This window comes from Somniosus microcephalus, chromosome 8, assembly GCF_052327205.1.
Source record: "Somniosus microcephalus isolate GS21.2 chromosome 8, FLI_Smic_1.0, whole genome shotgun sequence".
Lineage (NCBI taxonomy): Eukaryota > Metazoa > Chordata > Chondrichthyes > Squaliformes > Somniosidae > Somniosus > Somniosus microcephalus.
This window is the reverse complement of record NC_140994.1, coordinates 27,509,046-27,530,695: the sequence shown is the minus strand read 5'-3', so window position 1 is coordinate 27,530,695 and position 21,650 is coordinate 27,509,046. Positions and strand designations below refer to the sequence as shown.

At 43.2% G+C, this 21,650-nt stretch overlaps 1 protein-coding gene across 1 annotated transcript; it reads left to right on the top strand.

The window, feature by feature from the left end:
* Nucleotides 1-6: 6 nt before the first annotated feature.
* emx2 (empty spiracles homeobox 2) lies at nt 7-5,697 on the top strand. The gene is made up of 3 exons (XM_085994404.1): nt 7-689; nt 2,005-2,189; nt 4,492-5,697. Exons 1-3 carry the CDS (start codon nt 302-304, stop codon nt 4,657-4,659), a joined length of 741 nt encoding a protein of 246 aa, XP_085850530.1. The 5' UTR covers nt 7-301; the 3' UTR covers nt 4,660-5,697.
* Nucleotides 5,698-21,650: the final 15,953 nt, after the last annotated feature.

Sequence of the window (21,650 nt, the reverse complement as noted above, 5' to 3'; positions counted from 1 at the left end):
CAAACCATTACAGGGCTTCAGTGGAAGCTGTTTATGTGATATCAGCACTAATTAGCTCATGAACTAACAAGTCGTTTGCACAACTTTTCAGCCGTGTGCTAAAGTGACCGCATAGATGGATTGTCTCTGGACTATGTGGCCACATCGCGACTAAAGTGTTCTCGAACCAACTTTTAATGTACTCTCTCTTCCTCAATCTCAGCAGTAATACTTTTTTGTGTGTGGGGGGTGTATTACACAACCGCCCATTTCTCTCTCTCTCTCTCTCTCCTGCACTGAGGATATTACTGACTGGCAAACCATGTTCCAGCCAACACCTAAACGGTGTTTTACCATTGAATCTCTGGTAGCCAAGGATAGCCCACTGCCTGCTTCGAGATCAGAGGAACCTATAAGGCCAGCCGCCCTCAGCTATGCGAACTCTAGCCCAGTGAATCCATTCCTGAACGGCTTTCATACCAGCGGCAGGGCTATCTACTCCAACCCGGACCTGGTGTTCGCTGACGCGGTCTCTCACCAAACCAACACAGCGGTACCGGTTCACCCGGTCCCTCCACATGCTTTAGCAGCTCACCCTCTGCAGTCTTCCCATTCTCCACATCCCTTATTTGCATCGCAACAAAGGGACCCTTCGAGTTTCTATCCATGGCTAATACACAGGTACAGATATCTGGGACACAGGTTTCAAGGTAGGTCCATTTTTTTTAATGCACTGATTTTTTTCGGGGGGTGGGGGGTCTTCTTTCTATAATGTCTGCAATTCATTTTCGAGCAATTTCCTGCTCGTCACTATTGCACTTACGCGCCGTGACAGATCTATATTTACGGCTCCTTCGCATCGACCGTCTTTAACTTCTCGCCCAGTTAAAGACAAGCGAAAGTTGAATGCAGTAGTTTGTTGACGGGCCTATTTGCAGAGGTTGGCGGAGCGCTGGCCTCCTCTGAGATGCCGGGGAGTAGGGTGATGATGGGGGCGGGGGGGGGGGGGGGGACGCTGTTTGTGACTGCCGATCGTTCAATGGGGGTGCGTGGCAAAACAGCGAGACCGTGCGGGAGCTCCGGCACGAACTGAAGTTGCTGGCTTTTTGTATTGAGGCTAGTCTGACCGGCCACCCCACTACCAACACGCCACTGTTAATGCCGGCCCAGGGGTAATTCGTACCGACTCAAGACACGCACTCGGAGTCGGCATTTATTTCGTTTCTGGGTCAGCAACTGTACTTGAATACAAAGGGGCCGGGCCCCGAGAACGAGGTGCTTCATTGAGGAAACTATCCGAATTCCACAACACGGCCTCTGTCGCCATCCTTGCTGAAAGTGCTTGCGATATAGAAGAGAATTATTTCGAAAACATTGCGCCGATTTATTCTATTAACGAGAATTGCGGCGTGTGGATGTTAGTAATTAGAACAACGTTACAGTTTTTTTTGTATTTTTTTTCACATTGAACATTTTTCAATCAAATTAAATGCGTTTCAGAGTAAACTAATTAATTTCCAATCGTATATGATGGGCTGAGTTCATTTTACCCTTCAGAAAGCGGTTAAAGTGTTGTTGTTATGAACAAGTACAGTTAATAAAATGACGCTGTTTCCCAGCTGCTGTTGTAGCCGGAACGGCCTTGGGTCTATGCTGAGACAAACAGAAGCAATAGTTTGAACTGTCTACGTTCGTTCAGAGTGACAGGCAGCGGTGTACAAAGCACGCTCGAAATATTTATTTCAGTACAATTGAGAGCTATTACATTAAACGAATTGTATGAAATTAACTCGATATTAAACGCAATACTAAGATCTCGAGAAGTTAGCGACTGGAGTCCCACACGCCTCGAAGTTTTCATTGCAGTTTACGTAAATGGAAATAACTTCGGTTTAAATTGATTTCTGGCAACTGAGCATTAATTTGAAAAGCAGCGACGCACATTAGCACTAAATGGCGGGGTTTGGTCCTATTGCAAGCTAGCTCTGAACTCTCTCTCTCTTGTTTTTCTTGTGTGATTCTCAGGCAATGAGACGAGTCCGGAGAGCTTTTTATTGCACAATGCACTGGCCCGAAAGCCCAAACGCATCCGAACGGCATTCTCCCCGTCTCAGCTGCTGAGACTGGAGCACGCCTTCGAGAAAAATCACTATGTGGTGGGAGCCGAACGGAAACAACTGGCCCACAGTCTCAGTCTAACAGAAACTCAGGTGAGAAAGCGCGCCTCTCGGCTTCAAGTGATTCGCTCCCCGGTACATTTGATTGTTTTTTTTATTCGCTAAAAAAAATATATTTTTTTTACTGCCCAAAATAACTGCGCCCGTTGCAGCTGATCCTAAATGGAAACAAAATGGGATTCAAAAACATTGTGCGACCATCGCTTTTATTGTTATTAATTATGCCACAGTGAGTCTTCAACGTATTTTGATGTTTTTTTAACGGATTGTTGTAAAATAACATTTGCAGCAGCGATTTGTTTTAAATACTGCGGTTACATCAGTAGGATTTGCTGATCAAGTGAATATATACAAGGCAGGACCTAGTCAATTACAGTCTGTGTTTTATATTCCTTTTCTGATTTTAAATTATCTTTAAAGATGGATCAAAATAAGGAGGTGGAATTATGCAATTTTACACGGCGTTAATCACATACAATTAACGTTCAGCTCTAATAGGTGACAGTTTAAAGTTGAACGATGCAATTCATCTGGCCGAAACCCGCGCTGTAACCGATTGATTGCACTCGCCAGTATCAAGAGCTGTTTATTTTCGCCTTTGGGTTTGTTAGGTGTGAATGATGTTTGGGGATTTTCAGTGCAGCCACTTAGGCGAAGGAGTCACTGAGAAGTACTGATGACATCTGACATTCCACGTCCCATTGAATATTTGCATCAGCTCATTTCTGTCAGCAAGCTCCTAGCATTGGCGAAAATCTTAATGACAATTGGAAAAGTGCACAGGTAAAAAAAAAAGCGAGAGAGATTTATGGAGGAAATAGCGTGCATGCAGGCTCACACTCCGTAAAAAGTCTGTGGACGAGCGTCGTTTTAAAGCTTTGTCTTTTCCAAAATCGTCTCGGGCAAAACATTGAGCAGGAACAAATGAAACGCCTTCTTCATTTGCCTGTCGAACAAGGGAGCGGTCAGGCTTAATTTCCTATTTAATGTGGTCTTTAAGGTGGCTTTGTGTGATTGCGAATCGATGCTGGCTGGGCGCTTTTGTCTGGGTGTCGGGCTTGGCCTGAACAAACGAGATCCCTTTGGCAATCACCAGCCTCCCCCTCAATTAGGAAAGTGAGAGAGAGAGCAGGTTCATTTTCATTCAGCGACTAACGGGACTAACGACTAACTTACAAGACAAATATGTATCATATATTTTATATATATCTATATATATAAGCACACTCAGATGTCGGCGTGCTGTTTTCCCCTGTTTTGCCTGCAAACTTTATTTTCACGATTTTTTAAAACGAAAAGCATTTCTAACACTTATGCATTTGCAAGGGTAATGTACAATTGGACTCATTCTTTCCCAATATACTGGCCGTCGCTGTTTACAGGAGGTATAAATAGATTTCGGATTTAAATTTGGGGGGAATTTCAGGCTTTGTAATCAAGACCATCCCAAGCAGTTTCAAAGCGGAAGCATCACTCTTAAAACTGACATGTTTGTAAAGTTGAATGCGGGGAGACCAGCCCTCTCTTCCCTCTGTGGCACTTGTTCCCAACTATAACTTTCAAATATCCCAGTCATTCAATCGAGTTGTTCGCTTCAGAACAGGGAAATTAAAACAAGAATTGGAAAACGATTTCCATTAAAAAAAAAGTAAAATTCGGCCTAAAAAAAAACCCCGCTCGACAATCGGTGATGCGTGACTGCAAAATAGAGGCGAGTTTGTCCGAATTTTCTGGTGATATAAAAGGATGTGTGAATGGAGGGGAGGGTGGAGGGGTGGTAGTCAGAGCAAGGGTGGGAGGTCAGGAGAGAAAGTTCACAGTTCGAGCGGAGGGGGATAAACAGACGATTTCATTGGGAGGATATAGCCTTTATATTTCACTGCCTGTTGTATTTTTTTATCTAACCCTTTCCCTCCGATCTTCATGCATTATGCTAATAAATACAGAGCAATGTCTTGTACAGACTAATACTGCAGCCACCATTTTAGTACTTTGCATAGAAATTGCCTGCGCTTATATTTGCTTTCATTTAAATTACATTTCAGGACACGTATTTTTAATATTTTACGCGCCGCGAATGCTTCTTAAATCGATTAATGTGTAAAATAGAAAATATCTGGAGCAAGTGGGACCGGCGGAACTCTAAGCAAATGAGTAATAATAATGAATACTTTTAATTTCTTGTAAAATGTTTTAGTGTTTAACTGATAAGGCATATAAGCGGATCCCATTTAATAAAAATGCATGTACTGTTAAAAGCAGATGGGGCTAAAAGTCGAGGGCAAGAGTTGGCATTTCACCGTCGAATTCATTGCAACTTTTTGGTCCTTTGCAGGTAAAAGTTTGGTTTCAGAACAGAAGAACGAAATTTAAACGGCAGAAATTGGAAGAGGAAGGGACAGACGCCCAACAGAAGAAAAAGGGGACCCACCATGTCAACAGATGGAGGCTTGCGACCAAACAGGCGAGTCCTGAGGAGATCGATGTCACCTCGGACGATTAGAACTGAAGAAGAAAAAAAACCAGTGTCAAAACTATAGTGTTACTTTCAGAGTTGCTGATGTAGAAAAGGGGAGAGAAAAAAACACACACACTTCATCCAAATGCAATTCCTGTGACGAGGCAGCTGGGGTTAGAAGTCCAAGAGGTGGCACTGCGCGCACCGTAAGCTGTCCAAAGGCAGCGATCAATCAACTCCGGCCAAGATGATTGACAAGAGGACTTGTTCATATTATTGTATGCAGTTCGCTTTCACTTCCAATCCAATTCCGGACTTTTTTGCACTTCCGAATTCAAATCAACAAAAAAAAAACTGAATGGGGGAGGAAAAAAAACCCACCAAAATCCACACCTGTTTCAAAAACTTGAATTGCATGTGAGCCGCTCATGAAAAAAAAAGATGGATTATTATTAAAACAAAAGGCGGGACTTATTTTTATGTTTTTCTTATTTGCTTTGAGAGAGGTTCTGTCAGCTGTGTGCTTCTTTTTACAGAAAAAAAATCGCTGTTTTAAAAAAAAAACTCCTGTTAAATAATTATACCTTCTGGCGTCGACGTGATTGTGATACAGCTATATGAAGTAGAAGTACTGCGTTTTTAGTGTTCTACACAACCAATAAAGTTAGACATCATGGGTTAAAACGTTTTTGACCACCATTTCGGTCCTATATTTAAAATAAGAAAACTTTTTTTTTAAAGAGTATTCCGGATATTCCTTGTGCATCAGTCTGAAGCGAAAAACAAATTTCCCGTGACGTGACATGTGTTTGGCGGAACTTGCTCGCAAGTGGCCATGAGAAGGACTAGCAGTAAAAAGAGTCAGTGGCCATCTCTGGGCGGCTATGGTTCAACAAAGCACTGAGCTTCTTAATACGTGTTTATAGCGACACTAAAGTGAAAGATGTTTCTGTAATGTCTTCAATCGAATGTAAATACTTGTGTTTGTTGAGTTTGTTGCAATTCTAAAAACATTTATACTTCCAAGAAGTATGTCATTGTCATATTTTGTCAATAAAGATTTATCCATTTGCTGCTCAGTAATCACGGTAGTGAGACCTGTATGGATTTTATTTTTTTTAATCTGAAAAATCAAAATAACTAATCTCTACCCTATATAATATCAACTGGATTTGTTTTTGCTCTTCGATTTAACCCGATTGACATCAGTGAACCAGTTAACCCTTTGAATGCTTGATTCTTTTGACACTGTAGAACCGCGAGCCTTTCCCTCCATCACATAAATTCCACAAAGGTGCAGGGATGTATTATATTGCTAAATATTATATTAAAGGGGCAGGAAAGGAAGACTGATGCTAAATAGTTATTTGTCCATCTTGTATTTTTGTGTTTAAAAAAAAACTGGAATCGTGTTTTTTTTTTAATCGAAAAATTCTCCGTGACGAAATTATTAAACCATTACCTGCATATGTTTTTTTTTGGGGGGGGAGGGATCCCAGTCTTCGTTGTTTGACAATTTTTCTTCTCCTGTCATTATTTTTGTACAAGGAAAGACAGGAGAGGGGCCCAAACAACATTTATTTCGATGGCGTTTGGCATGTGGCGAAATTTCACCTTGCAAAACGATATAGATTTTTTTAATTAATTTAATTGAAATCGTAATTAAAACTGTAGCATTTGAACTGTTTGTAACCAGCTCTTGACTACAAAACGGGTTTCTGAGCCAGGCAATGTTTTTCATGGTTCATTTACTTTTCATCCTGATAGACTGCATTAATCAGTTTTATTCGCATTGACAGAAACCTCGTCTGCTCTGTATAGCTACAAAGAGTCCTGAAATCTTTTGTGAAAGTGCAAATCAGTTTAAGCAATTATCATACCAGGAATATGAGGAAAGCGGAGGCAGCGCCACTGGTTCGTTTAATCTCTTAATCCGTGAATAGAGGGAATAGTTTGACATAACTCAGGACAATCTCACCAGTCGTCACACTGTGATACGGTGCAGTTACAAAGCACAGGAAAAATAAGCGCTTTGTTTTAGCTCGTGTCTTTAAATTGCACAATTAATTGCTGTGCACACGCGTCCTCGCAATGGGGAAACAAAGTTTGTGGAAACCGAGAGCAATGCAAGCCCTCGAGTACACGAGGGGGACGTACCAAAATGCACTAAAAGTGAAGGCTGGTGTACATGAAATGGGATTTTTTTTTTGACATTATGGACAAAACGCCGAGTCTGCGGGCGGTTAACAGTTTGTTTATTGGAATAGATCGCTTTATTTTTTTTTCTGCCGCCGTTTTTACCTTTGTTCAGAGACCATGGCAATTTCAGAAATATGTATCCAGTTGTATTTGTGATTTATGTTTTCACATTTGTCGCCCCCCATTTTTAATTTTGATTTTTTTTGATGCAAACCCGTTCGTATAGCGTAACTCCATCGCTGTGATGTTGCTTTATCGTTTGACCAACAATATGCGAGTGAGCCCATAGTTCTTTATTATAAAGCTTTGCACGTAAGAACAGCGTGGTCATTTTCCTAAATGGTTTCCCATCTGGATCAGGGGTGTGTGTGTGGGGGGGGGGGGGGGGGGGGGGGGGGGGGAGGTGGTGGGGGGAGAGAGCTTCGTCTTGTGCTATACATATACTTAGCAGGAAGAACTTAGAGCGTCCTGCGCACTAACAGCAATAAATCTTTTGAGAATACCATTAGCTTTGAAAATCCTAAAAGCTTTATTACAAACCGAGCTTTGAAAATAGGGGATTAGGAGGCTGAAAAGGTTCCACAATACTTAGAAGAAAAGGTTTCATGCTAATGAGGTTAATGCCCTTTGTATCGCAGGACTACACAACTTCATTACTCACTATCTCAGCGTACACCAAGCGGTGCTGAGGACCCGACTACCGCTGAATACACATGAGCTTTCCCTGACCGGCTAAAGAAGGATTTTATACCAGGTCTGTTCAAACTAGATAATTATATCTTTTCAAGTCGGAATTAAGATAAATAACTGGAGGAAAGGCGGCTCGCCTTGATCCCTGGAACCAAATTCGGCGCACTTTTTCTAAGCATCAAACAGTGACAGGACAGTTATCTCATTAGAAGTTCCTGTATCTTGTCCCGCTGATTCCATTTACCTATTTTTTTAAAAAGAAACACGAAACAAAAGCTGCGAATGAATTATACTCTAAATGTTGAAATTATTTTTTATTTTCCCATTCTACACATACGTTTCCTGAATATTGTATTCCCTGTAATGTATTCCAAGCTCCGAATTTCATCGCACAGAGAAACTCACAGTAATAAAAGGCCGTAATTCTTAATCCCCAGTGGCACTGTTTATTGTGCGTTGCTGTGTTAAAATCATCTCCTATTGTGGAGACATAGGATTAATATTGCCATTAAAATATCAAAGAGAAAGAATCGGTCTGGTTGCGTTTGTTAATAGCGCGGGATTATCCTGAATGTTGATCATCGTTGGGGAGGGGATGGGGGGTGGGGGGGCACATGTTTTATACACTACTTTTTGTGCGTAGGAACTGCCGTATTGTTGACAGCACTCCTGTATTAACAGTCTACCTGGTCCCCAGGGTGTGTCGCTTCTCTTTTATCCAAGGGGTTTCTTCCTTGCGTAAATGCTGGTTGAAGGATGGGGGCGAAGGTGCTCCAGTTTGCTGTCATTTACTATAGGTGGATCACAGAGTACTTTAAGTCGTCTGTATACACATGTCGATAAATTCTACCGTGTATCACGTCGATGTGGGCTAAACGCTTCACTATGACAAAGGTTACAACAATACTACTTACTTAGATTTCGCCAGATTGTATATGCTGTTGATGAAAATACAGTCGGCTGTCCAGTCGCCGCTAAAGAAAATGGGAATGTGAAGCGAGATATCGCTTCTCACATTATCCCTCATGCTTTTCCTGGTGTACCTATATATGGATATGGTGTTGGCTATATGGTGACTTCAAAATTCTAAAAAGAATGATTTGATTTACGATTCAATTTTCAATCTCCTGACCTCCCCCCCCCACCACCCCACCCCCAACAGACTTCTCGTTTCCTTTGCTAATTTTATTCAAGCGTCTCAAACTTAATTTATATCCGTGCCGCACCGTAAAGCTTTACGGAAATTAGCAACATGATTACAAACAAGTAATCTCATTGTGAAACTTGCCCATGAAGAGTGGTTCATTAGAAAGTCATTTCCCTGATATACGGGCGTCAGTTTGATGCCCCTCTGCCTTCAGTCAAGAAACCCAAAGCTGACTCAACAACAGCACTGCCGGCTTTCCCCGTTGTATCCTCTGATCAGTATCACTGTTTAGGAACTACTTAGGCCTCATATATCAATTGATTTACTTTAAGAACACAAGCCCGCTGCGATTTGGAAGTGGGAGTTTTGAGAACCTAGTGACCCGGGCGGTAACCCTAATCCGCGGGATACCTGGTCGTGGTGGGACAGTCGAAGAGTTAAAACATTTTAATGTCACGCTCTCAAGCAACAACAAGAAAAGGGCAATAAATCAATCCTTACTCATTTAATCGATCGGCTGCAATTAACCCAGCAATCCACCAGAGTGAGTCATTAAGATATCAGAAACATGACTGGAAGAATACCCATTCATTCACTTCCTAATCTCGCAAAAAATGACCATTAAAAAAACCCAGTATGAGTTCCCAATTTACCAGCAAGGTTTAATATAGAGAACTCAATCTCATCATTAACCCTAACCACTTTATAGGATATAATAATGCCATATGTACTGCTTTGTAAATGTGCTTACCTAGTTATATTACTAATCCAGCATTACATGTATTTATCCTTGCTACCCATAATTTATCCAGAGCCGAAAAATAATGTCACAATCATTTTCGTTGTCTTCCCATTTTGATGTAACTGATACACATTGTACATTTCACGCCGTACGTTTGCTGTTGATATACACTTGACTTTATATTACCATCCGTTCCTTTTAGCTGCAACAAACAAGTGTACAAAACCCACAACAGCTCCCACAGAGCCACCACATCAAGCTATTTCTTATTAGTTCAGTAACCCTGTTTCTGCACCTGTTTAACTCCTAGAACTCAGCCCAAATATCTCCTTTCCCACCCTCAGCCCCTTCCGCGCCCCGCACTTCCCTTGCAGCAGCCTACAAAGCAAAGCTAAACCTTCGTGTCCACTCTCCAGCTATTATTTATACCAAGGCATCTATTGCTCTTGATAGACCTGACGTCAGGAAGAATTTGATCCATCGAGTTTCACGAATTGCCTCTGAAACTGATCCTTGAAATGAGAGTACAAGCTCTACACAATTCCCATGGCCTTGACATAAGGTACAGCGATAAATATACACCGCTAATGAGCAATTACCATATAATCACCTTCCAATTAGCTTGCATAATGATGAATTAAACATTCCAGCCTGCTGGATTATGTTTCCTTACTTTGTATATTATTTACGAAGGCTGGTCACTGAAAGCACAAAAATATCGAATTATATAGGGACTTTTCTGATCGGGGTGTCATTATAAATTCAATTGTATGCTTTTTTCATTTGGCAAATGACGTACCGGTTGTGTGGAGCCATCGAGTTATTGTGTGTCTGCCTCTAAATTAATTGGAAGACATTGCATATTTTTCATATTAAAGCTGATTTTTTCCCCCCATAAAACGGTTAACACCGGCTCTTGAACAGCTAAAACTCGCTGTGCGCATTGAATCAGAAGTCCTGTGTATATTATATTTTTATTTTTATCACATTGGTCATTTCTATCTATATTACAATTTTTATTTAAAAAAAGATTGTTCGAGTTTCGTCATTAGGCGAATTATGTAATATTTTTTATTTCTCGGTAAACATTTTTCTGATCCTAAAGTCTGGTGATCCCACTTTAAGAGGTTGGTCGACACCACATAGCGGTCTCTTACAGTGCGGGCCCCATTGTCTTCTGCACTCACATCGTCTCTAAAGCGAGAGAACGGTCACTTTGACACAAGTATTTTGATTAAAAAATGGCCATGTAGGGGTACGGATATCAGACAATAACGGTATAATAAAGGACAAAACTCTTACACACGCTTATCTACGGTGTGCATTGTTCTTTTGCTCTTTCATCAATTCAGGTTCAACGGGCATAATCAGGCTGTGTCATAAGTCATATTGATGACAAAAAACGGTTGTGTCTTTAAAGTGCCTACTGTCATCTTTAAAGTATTTTTTTTACTCAGCCGAATGGTACACAACACCGTCGGACATGAAAGGTTAATGTATGGTCAGAGGCTTAATTATTAAAGAAGTCTCTGAAAGCTGCTCAATTAATGGTTGCTGAGAGCCATATTTTATAAAAATCAGCAAACAGCCAGATACGTGACAGCTCGTATAGATCTTGTGAGGGGGGAAATGGTTTGGGGCAGCTCCTTAGATTGTTTTATCCAGCATTGTAGCAATTCACTGCATGAGCAGGTTGATGTAGGTTGCTGATCTCTGAATTCTTTCGGGTCATTCGTGTTCGGCCGGCGCTACATATTTGGAAGAAATGGACAGAATTAACTTTGTGATCTCAGCTTCCACCAAATGTATAAGCCGTGTGACGTGATGCCGTGCGTGTGCATGTGTTTAGTTTTGTAGCTCGAGCCTTACAATATTTTATATCGGAGAGAGGCAGATACATAGGGATCTGGTTATACCAATTCATTACGTGCTGTCTCTCAGAAGCATCTTTGCAAATAAATATTGCTGTATTGTGTGTAGCTGAGCTTTTCCCCAGGTCTGATAGCATCGCTTCATTCTTGGCAACTAAAAAAAAAATCGATCGTAATAGGAAAGTAATCATACTATCAATCAGAACGCATCGGACTTAAAACGTTGTTGTTAAGTTGGCAATTATCTATCGGATAATATCATAAATACCGCAATCGCAAGTTAAAATAGTGGAGGCCCACTTGTCTATAAGATTCTCGTTGTGTGTGTATGGCGGGAGAGAGAGGTTGGAGTCCTATATTTCAATTCGCATGGTTTTTATTTAGCTGTTAATCAATGGCGTTAGGAAGAGCGAGCAGTTCAAAACTATTGAAATGGAGACACAGACCCCGCAGGGCGCATTAGTGTGGGTTGGGCGTAAAAAAAAGAGGCATTTACTTGCCGCTTAAACTCCAAAACATCTTGGAATGAAATACCTTGGCAGTATTTGTACACTGCTCATAACTTACTCGAGACCAGAACATTACTGACTCGCTCTGAGGCAACATAGCACTTGCAGTGTTAGTATTTTCTTTGACATTGGATGATGATTACTGACCGTTTTGGCATTATTTATAATTGTTTTTAGATAAAATAACTTCCTTTTAATCTCAGTACGAAATAGGCTATTAAAGTTTTAAATAGTTGTTGTCTACCTGTGATTTGTCGATTGACCGAGCTTTGTAAATTGCAGCATTTCCAAAACGTGTGTGTGTGTGTCCATTTCATGCACTACACTGGCAGACGCCTGTCCATTACACTTTTAAGTCTTTACACACAATTCCTGTCTTTGAACCCGGAATCAAATGCGACACGCATATTATAAAACTTTGAGTAGAAAGTGACTTTTCGCCCTCTTCCATTCTCACCTGTCAACATTATCCCACGTTGATGTGTTGTACAAACAACATTATAGGTGGCTTTAAAATCTTGAGAATATAATTACTTTGCAAACCATTCCGTATTATAGTTCCATTCCTTCGCCTTATAACTTGCTGGCAAACAAAACTCAATATATTCCAGATATAACAAATTTCACTGACATCCTCACAATATTCGAGCCTTTCTCAATGAAAATACTCAGAATCTCACAGATGTGTTTTTAGTTTTAAAGCATTATTCTCGTACCTTCTATACACAATTAAAAAGAGATTAGATTCTGCAATGCCACTGGGGAAAAACATGTGAATGTATGTGTGTGTCTGTAGGTGTATATGTGTGTGTGTGTATGTAGGTGTGTGTGTATATGCTTATGTGTGTGCATGTGTATGTATAGGTGTATATGCGTGTGTATATAGGTGTATATGTGTGTGTATATAGGTGTATATGTGTGTGTGCATGTGTGTGTATATAGGTGTATGTGTGTATATGTGTGTATATGTGTGTGTGCATGTGTGTGTATATAGGTGTATGTGTGTATATGTGTGTATATGTGTGTGTGTATGTTGGGGTGAAGGTACATTCAGTCACCAGGTTGCTCCTATGATTTCACCTCAGTTTTCTGCTCACATTTTCAAATGGGCAGCATCAACAAATGATCATGAAGGCCATTAATGCAATAAGCAGGGTACTGGACAAAGAGCTCAATTTTCTGTTTGCCAGGATTAACTTCTCACATTTATAGTCGCATATTACACTCGCTAGACAGGCCCTGTGAACTTGCTTTCTGAGTGCCCCCGTGTAATATTACGGGCTCCATTAAAGATGGGAGCTGATTATGGCACATCACTGGCTTCTATTGTTTGTCTAAAACGCTTCTTAAAATATCAGAATGTTACTCCGCGTTGATTGGATCTGGTCGCGGGCCGATTGCAATGTTTAAATTCGGCACATTCAACCAGATTGAAGCCGCCTGCTGAAACACATTGGTTGAAAAACGCTGATGACGGGTTTCTGTTCACTAAGTGAGAAATATTTGCAAGCACTCAGACAGGGCGATAAATATTTCAGTTAACGCTGCGGTGCAATATACCAATATAATTGGAAAAAAAAAGTTTGACAAAAACAGAACCATATATTTATCTAAAATATCGAAGAGATCAGCCCCTGTGAAGTAAACAGTTTGGCGGGGAGGGTTTGAGAAGGTGCACAATCCGATGTGGAGCTGAAGGATCTCGAGTTCCTGATTATCGGTGATAACGTTGCAGAAAGTACTTTCCAATGCAGTCTGTAGGGTGGGTGCAAATAGTGGCAATTGTGCATTTCCGAGTTTAAGTAAGTATTCAGAACGCTTTACCTTGTGATTATATTTTAATATAATATATGTGCGTATTACGCTTTTACAAAGCAAAGTGATATTGCAATCGATAAACAAAGGTGGCTGCAAACGTTACATCATTACAATTGTGTTTGTCAGGGGTTTGAAGCGAGCCCGTTCACACAAATACCCGTTCCGTTTTACCCCCCTAGTCGTACAACGTGCTACTGCTGTGGATTCACATCTTTTGTGACAAGGATCCGGTGTCTATAGCAGGTTTCAGAAGTTATGCTCGCAGATGACACGTCAGCCCAGACATGCAGAAAACCCCCGGCTGCAAGCGAGGAGACGTCCAGGTGAGCTGATAGCACGCTCGGCATCTGCTGTGTTCCTCAACGGCGATCAGGATATTTTTTCTAATATAAAACGGCTTAGCACGAATAGCTGAACAGCAATAAGCAGCTAACTTCTCTGCCAGGAATCAACTGAACCTTTTAATTCTGGAAGCAATTAATAATTACATATATATATATATATATAATTTTCGGAGCGTATACTGCGTATGATGCCCTTACTGTACACCTGTCACTGGGGACAGCACATGTTCCCCAAGCCCAAAGTATCCAGTGGTCCTGCGTGCGGACCACAGTGTTCACTGAAACAGCGTTCTTTCTCACAAGGCCTGCCATTACCGCGGAATGTATTCGCGTCCAAAGGGCACTTCGCTCGAACCTGAAATAATTCATCCATTAAAACAGAACTCTACGCCGGACTGGTTGAAAGGCACCTAACTGAAAAACGGAGCAGCGCGGATCGCCCCACTGACCGAACAAAGCGCCGCGTCAGGGCTCAGCAGAAAGTTGGAAAGGTTCCCCATTTGTTTTGCCTAATGCCAGTATTTCTGTCTGCTTTCCTACCAGCCCGACGTTTAGGTCCCGTTCTTCTCCCCGCATGTACCAGCATTTAAATAGTTGGTTAGAATGACTCCACATTTAAAAAAAGGCATTAGTATGGGAATGCAAATCTGATTAAATGCACGGTATTTTTTGTGATGTGTAGATTTGTCATTAGAGACACATATGCGCGTGTGATTGAATTTAAAAAGGGAGGACACAGCAATTGGAAGACGAAGCAGACTTGGTTATATTGCACTACTTGTCTCAGACCTGTAGCACCAAGCGCAGAGGGGCTGGACTTTGTTACACTGTCTGGTTCAAAGTGGTTTATACCCACGTGTAGAGCCTTTCGGGTAATGTTTTGAGAGCAGGACAAATCCAACCTGGCCAATTCTCCTCCTATCAGCCTACTCCCAATCATCAAAAATGTGATGGAAGGAGTGGTCAACAGTGCTATCTAGTGTCACATAGTCACCAATAACCTGCTCACCCATGCTCAGTTTGGATTCGGCCTGGACCACTAGGCTCCAGGCATCATTACAGCTTTGGTCCACACATGGACACAAGAGCTAAATTCCAGAGGTGAGAGTGACTGCCCTTGACATCAAGGCAGCATTCGACCAAGTGTGGCACCAAGAAGCCCTGGTGAAAGTGAAGTCAGTGGTGATCAGGAGGAAATCACTCCAGTGGCTGGAGTTATACCTGGCACAAAGGAGGATGGTTGTAATTGTTGGAGCCAATCATCTCAGCCCCAGGGAATTGCTGCAAAACTTCTTCAGGGGAGTGTACTTGGATCAACTATCTTCAGCTGCTTCATCAATGATCTTCACTCCATCATAAGATCAGAAGTGGGCTGTTCACTGATGATTGCATAGTACCCAGCTGCATTCACAATTCCTCATATAATGAAGCAGTCCATGCCATCATGCAACAAGATCTGGGTAACACTGAGGTTTGGGCTATTAAATGATAAGTAATATTCATGCCACAGAAGTGCCAGGTAATAATTATCCCCAACATGAGAAAGTCTAACCATCTCCCTATGACACTCAATGACATTACCATCGCTGAGTCCCCCACCATCAACATTCTGGGGGGTCACCATTGATCAGAAACTCAACTGGACCAGCCACATAAATATTGTGGCTACTAGAGCAGGTCAAAGGCTGTGTATTTTGAAGCAAGTGGCTCACCTCCTGACTCCCCCAAATCTCTCCACACCTACATGGCACAAGTCAGGGGTGTGATGGATACTCTCCACTTGTCTGGGTAGGTGCAGCTACATTAACACTCAAGAAGCTCAGCACCATCCAGGACAAAGCAGTCCACTAGACTGGCACCTAATCCACTAGCCTAAACATCTACCCCCTCCAGCGCTGGTGTACCACGGCTGCAGTGTGTACTATCTACAGGATGTGCTGCAGAAACTTATCAAAGCTTCTTCAGCAGCACCCCCCAAACCCGAGATCTCCACTACCAAGAAGGACAAGGGCAGCAGGTGCATGGGAACATCTTCACCTCCAAGTTCCCCTCCAAGTCATACACCATCCCTACTTGGGCATACATCATCATTCCTTCATCCTTGCAGGTCAAAATCCTGGAACACCCTACCTAACAGCATTGTGGGAGGAATTTTACCACACTGCAGTGGTTGAAGAAGAAGTCCCAATACCACCTTCTCTCAGGATGGGCAATAGGGAATGGTAGCGTAGTGGGCTAGTAATCCAGAGGCCGTCCCTGGGTATGTCCTGTCCCATCGGCAGGACAGACCCACCAGGGGTGGTGGCACAGTGGTATACAGTCGGGAAGGAGTGGCCCTGGGAGTCCTCAACATTGACTCCGGACCCCATGAAGTCTCATGGCTTCAGGTCAAGCATGGGCAAGAAAACCTCCTGCTGATTACCACCTACCACCCACCCTCAGCTGATGAATCAGTACTCCTCCATGTTGAACACCACTTGGAAGAAGCACTGAGAGTAGCAAGGGCACAGAATGTACTCTGGGTGGGGAATTTCAATGTCCATCACCAAGAGTGGCTCAGTAGCACCACTACTGACCAAGCTGGCCAAGTCCTGAAGGACATAACTGCCCGTCTGGGCCTGCGACGGGTGGTGAGAGAACCAACATGAGGGAAAAACCTACTTAACCTCGTCCACACTAATGTACCTGTCGCAGATGCACCTGTCCATGACAGCATTGGTAGCAGTGACCACCATACTGTCATTGTGGAGATGAAGTCCCGTCTTCACACTGAGAACACCCTCCATCATGTTGTGTAGCACTACCATCGTGCTAAATGGGATAGATTCAGAACAGACCTAGTAGTTCAAAACTGGGCATCCATGAGGCGCTGTAGGCCATCAGCAGCAACAGAATTGTGTTCCACCACAATCTGTAAACTCATGGCCTGGCATATCCCTCACTCTACCATTACCACCAAGCCAGGGGACCAACCCTGGTTCAATAAGGAGTGTAGAAGAGCATGCCAGGAGCAGCACCAGGCATACCTAAAAATGAGGTGCTAACCTGGGGAAGCTGCAACACGGGACAACATGCATACTAAAAAGTGGAAGCAGCATGCTATAGACAGGGCTAAGCGATCCCACAATCAATGAATCAGATCAAAGCTCTGCAGTCCTGCCACATCCAGTCGTGAATGGTGGTGGACCATTAAACAACTAACGGGAGGAGGAGGTTCCATGAATATCCCCATTCTCAATGATGGTGGAGCCCAGCATGTGAGTGCAAAAGACAAGGCTGAAGCGTTTGCAACCATCTTCAGCCAGAAGTGCCGAGTGGATGATCCATATCGGCCTACTCCTGAGGTCCCCACCTTCACAGAAGCCAGTCTTCAGCCCATTCGATTCACTCCATGTGATATCAAGAAACGGCTGAGTGCACTGGATACAGCAAAGGCTATGAGCCCCGACAAAATCCCAGCTATCGTGCTGAAGACTTGTGCTCCAGAACTAGCCATGCCTCTAGCCAAGCTGTTCCAGTACAGCTACAACACTGGCATCTATCCGACAATGTGGAAAACTGCCCAGGTATGTCCTGTCCACAAAAAGCAGGACAAATCCAATCTAGACAATTACCGCCCTATCAGTCTACTCTCAATCATCAGCAAAGTGATGGAAGGTGTCATCGACAGTGCTATCAAGTGGCACTTTCCAATAACCTGCTCACTGATGCCCAGTTTGGGTTCTGCCAAGACCACTCAACTCCCGACCTCATTACAGCCTTGGTCCAAACATGGACAAAGGAGCTGAATACCAGAGGTGAGGTGAGAGTGACTGCCCTTGACATCAAGGCAGCATTTGACCGAGTGTGGCATCAAGGAGCCCTAGTAAAACTGAAGTCAATGGGAATCAGGGGGAAAACACTCCACTGGCTGGAGTCATACCTAGTACAAAGGAAGATGGTTGTGGTGGTTGAAGGCCAATCATCGCAGCCCTAGGACATTGCTGCAGGAGTTCCTCAGGGCAGTGTCCTAGGCCCAACCATCTTCAGCTGCTTCATCAATGACCTTCCCTCCAACATAAGGTCAGAAATGGGGATGTTCGCTGATGACTGCACAGTGTTCAGCGCCATTCACAACTCCTCAGATAATGAAGCAGTCCATGCCCGCATGCAACAAGACCTGGATGATGTTCAGGCTTGGGCTGATAAGTGGCAGGTAACATTCGCACCACAGAAGTGCCAGGCAATGACTATCTCCAACAAGCGAGAGTCTAACCACCTCCCCTTGACATTCAACGGCATTACCATCGCCAAATCCCCCACCATCAACATCCTGGGGGTCACCATTGACCAGAATCTTAACTGGACCAGCCACATAAATACTGTGGCAACAAGAGCAGGTCAGAGGCTAGGTATTCTGTGGCGAGTGTCTCACCTCCTGACTCCCCAAAGCCTTTCTACCATCTACAAGGCACAAGTAAGGAGTGTGATGGAATAATCTTCACTTACCTGGGTGAGTGCAGCTCCAACAACACTCAAGAAGCTCAACACCATCCAGAACAAAGCAGCCCATTTGATTGGCACCTCATCCACCACCTTAAACATTCACTCCCTCCACCACCGGCCTACCGTGGCTGCAGTGTGTACCATCTACAAGATGCACTGCAGCAACTCGCTAAGGCTTCTTCGGCAGCACCTCCCAAACCCGCGACCTCTTCCACCTAGAAGGACAAGGGTAGCAGGTGCATGGGAACACCACCTCCTCCAAGTTCCCCTCCAAGTTACACACCATCCTGACATAGAAGTATATCGCCGATCCTTCATCATCGCTGGGTCAAAATCCTGGAACTCCCTACCTAAAGCACTGTTGGGAGTACCTTCACCACACGGACTGCAACAGTTCAAGAAGGCGGCTCACCACCATCTTCTCAAGGGCAACTAGGGATGGGCAATAAATGCTGGCCTTGCCAGCAACGCCCAGATCCCAAAAGTGAATTTTTAAAACGTGCCAGCCTTGCCAGTGATGCCCACGTCCAGAGAATGAATAAAGAGAAGGGAAGCTTCCATTCCCTCAATACTTTAATAAAGCCTCTCCTTAAGGTCTAAATAGCGCAAGAGGTCCAATGGACACTTGACCACATTTTAAACTGGCTTTTTAAAAAATGTGTTTATGGGATGTGGGCGTCGCTGGCAAGTCCAGCATTTATTGCCCATCCCTAATTGCCCTTGAGAAGATGGTGGTGAGCCGCCTTCTTGAACCGCTGCAGTCCCTGTGGTGAAGGTACTCCCACAGTGCTGTTAGGTAGGGAGTTCTAAGATTTTGACCCAGCAACAATGAAGGATTGGCGATATACTTCTAAGTCAGGATGGTGTGTAACTTGGAGGGGAACTTGGAGGTGGTGGTGATCCCATGCGCCTGCTACCCTTGTCCTTCTAGGTGGAAGAGGTCGTGGGTTTGGGAGGTGCTGCCGAAGAAGCCTTGGCGAGTTGCTGCAGTGCATCTTGTAAATGGTACACACTGCAGCCACGGTATGCCGGTGGTGGAGGGAGTGAATGTTTAAGGTGGTGGATGGGGTGCCAATCAAACGGGCTGTTTTGTCCTGGATGGTGTCGAGCTTCTTGAGTGTTGTTGGAGCCGCACTCATCCAGGCAAGTGGAGAATGTTTCATCACACTCCTTGACATCACATTGATGATAGACTCTTCATGGTCAATCCTAAGTAGTGTGAGAAGCTTGAACTAAAAGAAGAATATTGCAGATGCTGGAAATCTTAAACAAAACAGGAAATGTTGGAAACACTCAGAAGGTCAGGCAGCCTCTGGAGAGAGCAGAAGAGTAAATGTTTCAGGTGTGGACCCAACAGCAGCATTCTTAAAGGGGTTTCACACCTTAGTGTTTGAGAATCAGAGCTGGTCCTGTCTGAAGTTATACTCTGAAGTTGGTATAGAAGTGGTAGTGTAACTGCACCCTGCATGACCAGAGGCAGATGATCACTGCTTATAAGGTACAAAGTTGCCCAGGAATTTAATTCATGCAACTCACTAATGCACCGTCTTCCCAGCTTATATTTAAATTAAATTAACTTCAATAAAAAGATCAGACCATAATTTGAAGTTATAGTTAGCACACTCTGTCCCTTTGATTACTAATCTGAGTTTGATGTATAACTCAAAAGTTAACCTCTCAGTCACTTCTGTGACTTTCAGCACAACAATTTTGACCCATAACACTTAACTGTCATCAATATATTTGGAGTTTCAAACATATGCTATCTTTTAAAGAATAATACTTGTATTTTGTATTGTGAACAAAAATATGACAGGGATTCAACTGTTCAGCACATGGAGCTTTCAAAAGGAAATTTGACCTTCATATATCACTAGACAAGCTCAACTGCATTGAAGTACCTTTTGCAATGTTTATCCAGTGTACAATATTCACTTTATCATTGCTGTATGAGAGATTCATGCTGAATTCTAGTTCCTAGAGCAATATGAAAGTTTTTGGCCTCATTCACCTTATGCCCCCTGTGACTCCAAAAAGTTTGGCTGCAGTAAAGATAACTGTCAAAGCTAAATGAGCAGGGGGAGAAGGAAGATGAGCAGAGAGCTCTTTTGGATTCATGCAATAAGGTCAGGAGCAGAGGAGACACTGACAATTATTCCTGGCCTTATTAAGGAATAATGCTACCAGAGGCTCCAGTTTAGAAGAGAATTTGTCAGAGAGTTGTGTCATCTGCTGGAAGAGGGTCTGAAAGCATGGTCCCGAGCATATTGTCTGTACCAGTGAAGATCAGTTTCTACACTTTTCAAGGGCTTCAGGGGGCCAACAGGGCCATAGCTTGCATAAGCCAATCAGCAGTGCATAGGTCATCCACCAGCTGATGAATGCCTTGCTTGCTAGGGTAAAAATCTTACACCAATAACTGGGCACTTAGAAACTAATAGTAAGATTGGGCAGAGTCAACATGGATTTATGAAAGGAAAATCCTGTTTGACAAATGTATTGGACGTCTTTGAGGATGTAACTAGTGGAGTAGACAAAGGGGAACCAGTAAATGTGGTGTATCTGGATTTTCAGAAGGCCTTCGATAAGGTCCCACACAAGAGGTTGGTAGGTTGGTGAACAAAATTAGGGCACATGGAATTGGGGGTAATATACTAGCATGGATTGAGAATTGGTTAACAGACAGAAAACAAAGAGTAGGGATAAATGGGTCTTTGTTAGGGTGGCAGGCTGTGACTAGTGGGGTACTGCAAGGATTGCTGCTTGGGCCCCAGCTATTCACAATCTATATCAATGATTTGGATGAGGGGACTAAATGTAACATTTCCGAATTTGCTGATGATGCAAAGCTAGGTGGCAGTGACAGTTGCGAAGAGGATGTGAAGAGGCTTCAAGGGGATCTTGACAGGCTCAGTGAGTGGGCGAGAACATGGCAAATGGAATACAATGTGGGTAAATGTGAAGTTAACCACTTTGGTAGAAAAAACAGAAAGGCAGAGTATTTCCTAAATGGCAAATGATTGGGGAATGCAGATGCTCAAAGGGACCTGGGTGTCCTTGTATATGAATCACTGAAAGTGAATGTGCAGGTGCAGCTGAAGGGATAATTACTAGTCCTAACCCTTTTCGGGCTACCCCGGATCAGGCGTATTCCCCAGACGTTCACCTTCAACTAAAGTTAGAGATAGCCGAATTCTATAAGACGCTTAATTGGGTCTAAAGGTCCAGGCT

Excerpts from the sequence above, each read along its gene's own strand:
- emx2 (XM_085994404.1), top strand. The coding sequence starts at position 302 with ATGTTCCAGCCAACACCTAAACGGTGTTTTACCATTGAATCTCTGGTA. Across the intron at positions 690-2,004 it reads TCTGGGACACAGGTTTCAAG|GCAATGAGACGAGTCCGGAG; the intron begins GTAGGTCCATTT and ends TGTGATTCTCAG. Across the intron at positions 2,190-4,491 it reads TCAGTCTAACAGAAACTCAG|GTAAAAGTTTGGTTTCAGAA; the intron begins GTGAGAAAGCGC and ends GGTCCTTTGCAG.